The sequence below is a fragment of the Onychostruthus taczanowskii genome, unplaced genomic scaffold, assembly GCF_017590055.1.
Source record: "Onychostruthus taczanowskii isolate IOZ18803 unplaced genomic scaffold, ASM1759005v1 scaffold7, whole genome shotgun sequence".
NCBI classification, from domain to species: domain Eukaryota; kingdom Metazoa; phylum Chordata; class Aves; order Passeriformes; family Passeridae; genus Onychostruthus; species Onychostruthus taczanowskii.
Window position 1 is genome coordinate 13,222,547 of NW_024504786.1, and position 6,000 is coordinate 13,228,546.

General features: G+C 51.6%; 1 protein-coding gene across 1 annotated transcript in view; it reads right to left on the reverse strand.

Annotated features, from left to right (window-relative positions):
• Positions 1 to 4,133, reverse strand: part of DDAH1 (dimethylarginine dimethylaminohydrolase 1) — a 57,269-nt gene extending 53,136 nt beyond the window's left edge. Inside the window, exon 1 of the mRNA XM_041421892.1 lies at positions 3,780 to 4,133. Within this exon, the coding sequence (XP_041277826.1) occupies positions 3,780 to 4,085 (306 nt within the window). The 5' untranslated portion in view covers positions 4,086 to 4,133. The remainder of the gene's footprint in view (positions 1 to 3,779) is intronic.
• Between the last annotated feature and the right edge of the window lie 1,867 nt (positions 4,134 to 6,000).

Sequence of the window (6,000 nt, forward strand, 5' to 3'; positions counted from 1 at the left end):
GTGGAAATGCTGTTCTGTGCTATCCCAAGCACATTAAGACAACTTAGGCAGCAAGAGCAATGTGCTGATGAGGGCTCTTCACAGCAACTAACGCTGCTGTATGCAGAAGGTGACGTTGAGTTTATACAGGAGGAACAGACAATTGAGAACATACTGCTGGAACAAAAGGTGCTGGAACTGGCAATCTGATCAATGATCACAACATTTCCACTGGACTTACTCAACTTAAGCATCTAGTGCACTGGTGACTGCACACAGCTAAGCAAAACACCAGTTTAGACATATTAGCAATCTACCTTTGGCTTACTTCAAAAGTCTTTACCTTTCTGCCAAATCAAAACTCCACAAAAACTATGAATTTTAAAGTAAGTTCAGAAGCTTATAACACAGAAACATAATGCCTTGAAATAAGTCTGACTTGCAAACAAATCATTAAATGCATGACTAATTTTTCTACTTTACTAAAAAAATACTGGGCTCTTTCCCAGCACTGCCTGAACATGACCAAATTTAATTCAGTTCTTTTTTTCTCCTTACAATAACTTGGAGCAGGAACAGACATAACCCTAGATTTTATTTTGTTTTGTTCCAGACAGACAATCAGTAAAGAATCCAGTGTTGCTGGGGGAATAAGTAATAATATCTATAAAGCCTGAAAGCTCAATCAATGCTATTATAAAACTACTGCAGAAATTTGTCTACTGCATAGTGTTACCGTAATTGGTGACAAGCCTTCTTAATAAAGAGTCTAGTCAGTGAAAGAAAAAGCTGTATCCTTCTTGAATACTGCATTATAGGTTTTCAGTAACATGAAACAGAGGAGATTAAGACAGTGCTGCTCAGTTCATGCATCTGGCAGACAGTTTATCAAAAGGCACAAAACACCTGAAACAGCACTGCTCCAGCTGTGTATGCAACCAGGCTGTTGTGTTTGGGATGCACCTCAGCAATCCCCTGTGCTCTTCAGTTTTCACTGGTCTGATCAGGCTTCAGAGCTCAACCTACCACATGCCTCTTTGGCAGGCCTCCTGGACACAAACCCTCCCTCTATCAATTACGTGCAGAAATGGTGCTCTACGACCCTGTTTCACTCATCCTTTCCTTCTTCCTCTGCCCCTGCCTGCTCTGGACAAAGATACATCTAACAGTTAAGAGACCAGTAAGACAAGTCCAGCTGAGTCCTGCCTTATAGGGAGGCTCAGGTCAGGAGTGCATGATCAGGAGCTGGGCTTTACTGGGTTAAGCCAAGCATACGCCAACTGTACTGCTAAAATATTCATGGGTTTGCACTTACGTTACATAAAAAGAATAAGAGATTGCAGTCTGAGAAACCAGTGCTTACATAGCCTGCATCTACCCTCTTTCCCTGTCACCCAGTACAAGTGACAGTGCACTGCAACAGTCTTGGTTCACTTTCATAACAGCCAGCTGATGGAGGACTCTTCCTTTCCTGGGGCAGCACTTTGCACTTGCCCAGGTCCAACCATGAGATCTCCACAGGTCAGCCCCTTTCTTCAGCCTGGTAAGGACCCTCTGCACAGCCTAGACCCCAATGGTATCACTCCTCACCCTTGCTCCAGTTTGGGGCCACTCACAGCTCCATAAAGATGCCTCAGTCTCCTCTAGGTCACTGATAAAGGCAGATGGTAAGACAGATCCTGCAGCAACATCACTTGCCACCAGACTCCAGCAACTATCTCAATGGGGAATTCAAAGACTGAACATTAACCTCAGAAAATTATCTTGGGAGGCTTCTAACAGACTCACTGGGATTGGCAGGAGGGTCAGCAGCAGGCGCTGGGCTCCCTCAGCGCACGGTGCTCACATATCTCAGTGCCCACATATCTCAGTGCCTGGACTGCCTGAGCACCTGTGGTTGGTACCTCCAGAACCACAGCTGGAGGCAGTAAGAGCAGAGAAGCTTTGGGTACACTAGGAAATAGCCTCACGCAGCTCTTTCTGGGGGGCTGTATGAAGGTGACATTATCATAGACGTTTGCCAAGACGTCCAAGGCACACACAGCCACAGCATAAAGAGCTCTGGATAGCCATGTGTGCATTCCTGCTTTCTAAAGCCTTTGCCATTTCACCGTTTTCAATATGACATCCTGGTCACCAACTACTCAACACAGCTAAACAAAGCTGGGTAACCACACCGGGAAGGGGAGGATGCCCTGGGGAGGAGAGGGGTCAGGAACAGGCAGGTAGCATCCTGCAGAAATGAGCACCTTCTCCCCCTTTCCACAAGACACTGCTGTAACGATGTTACCAGGAGGAAGAATTGTTGTAAATAAGAGTTAAATGTTCAGACAAGCGCCACACTGCAGAGTCATGCATTGTTAAAACTTTAAAAGGATACTTGTTCAATTATTTTTTTCGGTTTTACTTCATAGAAAACTCAAGGGAGGGATTGCTCCATCATTCAAGAACACTAATAACATTCAAATTATGCCTGAAATCTCTGTCTCTCTCTTGTTTGTGACTCTGCCTGGATAAGTCACTCATGGAAAGTAAATAAGTAAATCCTTCCTCCTGAAGGAACAATGGTCCATATGGCAGCAGGACTCACAGAGCTACATATCAGCGTGTCATGGGAAGGACCAGTGAAAACTCACTTTGGCTAAGAAACAGCTGCTTCTGAGAGTAGCATGTGGTGAACACTTTACTCTGGTGCTGTCACCTCAAAGAGCATTCAGGGGTGTTACAAGCAGTAAATATACATGGTGATGCACATGAAGTGCACGTGTACAAGTTGTATGCAGTATCTCAGGTACTACACTGTTGGGGAGAATTTAAGAAAACTTTGTAATTGATAAGAGAAAGGCATGATGTAAAAAACACCAAAACCAAGAGGGGCTATTCCTGTACTAGAGCTAGTGGCCTGTCCCACAGGCAGAACAGCACAGGCCTGTGGATCTCACAATGCACTATGGTACCAATGATGGGAACTGAAAGAGACATGAGAAGAGTTACACTAAAAGATGCTTTCAGGAAGGCAGGCTGTCATTGCTCATTGAGAAGATAACTAGGTGGCACTTTAATGCATGCACTGCCTGATGAAACTAGTTTATGAATGGGCTGAAGACATTAAGAAAATACTAAGAAGATCTAAAGTAAGGCTCCTGTGGGTGTGCATCCACCACACCTCTCTCCAATGGCCTGAGTCCCCCATACAGGCAGGGGGCCTGCAATGCTTGCACAAGGAAGGCGACATCAGGTTCAAGGGCATTAGGGCTGACACCAAGCACAGCAAAACGCACACCAGCTCTTGTGCACAGGCCAGTACATACAACTATAGCAGGCACCAGTGATGCGCTGCCTGGGGCTGAGCTCGGGTTCAGCGTGTACTGAATATGGGGTTTGCGGACTGAGCAGGGCTGCACCGCGCTCACAAACCCGCACAACCCGCCAGCGACCCATCCCGCCGGACGGATTGGGCACGCTGACTCGGGGAGAAAGCCCGCACGCCCCAGAATGGATGAGTCACAGTTTACACTGTCTATCCACTTGTCCCCAGGAGCAGAGCATGGCTCTCCAGTGAGCCCAGCACCGCGGGGCTCCGCCGCACAGCGAGCTCGGCTGCCGGCGGCGGGCACCGGGCTGAGCCGCGGCGCGGGGCCGCTCCCGCCGAGCGGGGCTGCGGCTCCGAGCGCGGTCCCCGCTCCGCCGCTCCGGCCGGGGGCTGGGGCGGGCCCGGGGACACGCCCGACGGCGCGGCCGGCCGAGCCCACCTGCGCAGGCATGGCTCCTCAGGCCGCCCGCTCCGCTCCGCACCTCACCTCCTTCCGGCGGCTGGGCGCGCCCGGGCGGGTGAGCAGCGCCGTCTCCTCGCACACCACGGCCACATCCTCCACGAAGACACAGTCGGGGAGGCTCTCGTCGGCCGGCAGCTCCAGCACCTGCAGCCCCAGCTTGCCCCGCAGCACACCCACATACAGCTGATACTCCCTCTCCGCGCGGGCGAAGTCTACCTCGGGGCCCGCCGCGCTGCGCAGCGCCTGCCGGCACAGCGACTCGGGCAGCGCCCGCACCACGGCGTGCGTGCAGCGCCCGAAGGCGGCGAGGCCGCCGCCCAGCCCGGCCATGCTGCGCGGCGGGGTCGGCGGAGAGGGACGGGGGACGCGCGGCGGGGACGGCGGAGAGGGATGAGGGACGCGCGGCCGCCGCCGGCGCTGGCCGCGCAGAAAGCGCCGCCCGCGGCCCGGCCGCGCCCCATTGGCTCCCCACCAGGCACATTTCCATGGGGCCGCCGCCGCCGCGCCCCCATTGGCTGGCGGCGGCAGCCGGGCCGCGCCATTGGCCGCCTCCCGCGCGGCGCCGCTTACCTGTACGGGCGGGCCCGGCCCGCCCCGCGTGTGGCCTGAGGGCCGGCACGGCCCCGTTCCGCTAGTTCTGTGCGGAGGCACGGCTGTGCTGACAGCGTTGTAACCCCGCGCCCAGGCACATTCTTTTCAGCTGCGATGGGCAGGGGGAAGGTTGATGACCCTCGGGCTCGAGGGTGCCTTGGCTTGGCCACCTGCGAGCCCTTTGCCGCAGCCTTCTTCCCTGGTGGCACAGCTGAAGACCAGGCGGTTCATGTGGGTGACCACAGGAAGAATATCCCATGACAGGGACAGCTCCAAATAATAGAAATCTTAAGGAAATAAGCCCAGCCGACTCTGCTGTCATGGCTTTCTACGGGGCACTCACCGGCAGAGCGTGTCGGCCTGCTCCCACTCCTTCACACTATTGAGGTTTCCACCTCTGTGGAGAAGGAGGGACACGGCTGCTGTGCTCCACCTCTGCCTCAGGGACTGCAGCAATGATGGTTTCACACACTTTTCCCTAAACAAACGCTTCCCTCGGCTTCATTTTCTCCAGTTTTACCTTGGCTGGAGGTTATCCCGGAGGAGGGCCAGCCCTTGCCGGAGCACATCTCCGTCTCCCGGCAGTAGGCTAATGAGTCCTTGTGCCACACCTCCCGCCACAGGCGACATCCACAGCACTCAGCTGCCCTGCTCCTGCTCCCAAGCCACCCAGGCATCTCCAAGGTTTGTCCTCACCAGAGCAGACAAGAACAAAAGAAGGAATATGAATCTTCCTTCCAGCTCTGCTTTTGCTGGCAAGGCTTTTGCAAGTGTCCCTCTGGTCATGGAGGGGACGCCACTAGCACACAGCTCTGTGTTCCCCCTTCAGAGCTCAGACAAAGGCCAGGCAGCTGCCTTGGCCACGCTGTCACAGATATCTGCAGCATTTGGTATTTGGGAATAGGGTTAATGAACAGCACAAAGGAAATACCAAAGTGTGTTTCTAAAATGGCAGCTCACTAGATTTTCATCTGCATTTTCCACACGTTCTCCAAATATTCTGTAAAGGCTGCTTTTACTTAATGTGCATAGGCACAGTTATTTGAATAACTGTAATTCACTGAATAATGTGCAAATATTACTTTGCTTGAACAAATGGACAGGTAATTGAGTTGATATCATGTAGGACATTTCAAATTCTTGAAAAACCTCTACAAGTAGTATCATACTGCATCTGGTATAACATGTAAACCCTCCACCATTGTTAAAGCCTATTTGGACTTATTACATATTTGGGATATAGCCATTGGCACAGTTTGGTTTTCTTTTAGTTGGCATTATTTTAGCCAGAAGAAAAAGTGCTACTATCCAGTAATTTTAAAACTGCTAGGGTTTCCTGCAGCCAATGGATTGGAAAGTTATAGTTAATACAGATATTTTTGACATCTGCAATCACTTCATGTATTTGTAAGTGGTGACAATTTTTAGATATCATTGAAGTTACAGGAAATGAGGTGATGCTACACTGAGATCTCATACACACATGACATGCTCTCTAGGACAGTGAGGCTTGCCCCAGAGGCACAGTCACCAGTCCAGCTCAGGTGGCCACAGCTGCTCCCTGGGAGCTGGTCAGGTATCACTTCTGACAGCTCCTCAATAGCTTCTTGGGCCACAGGGCTGGAGAATCACTTTGTGAGACACAGTGCTATGA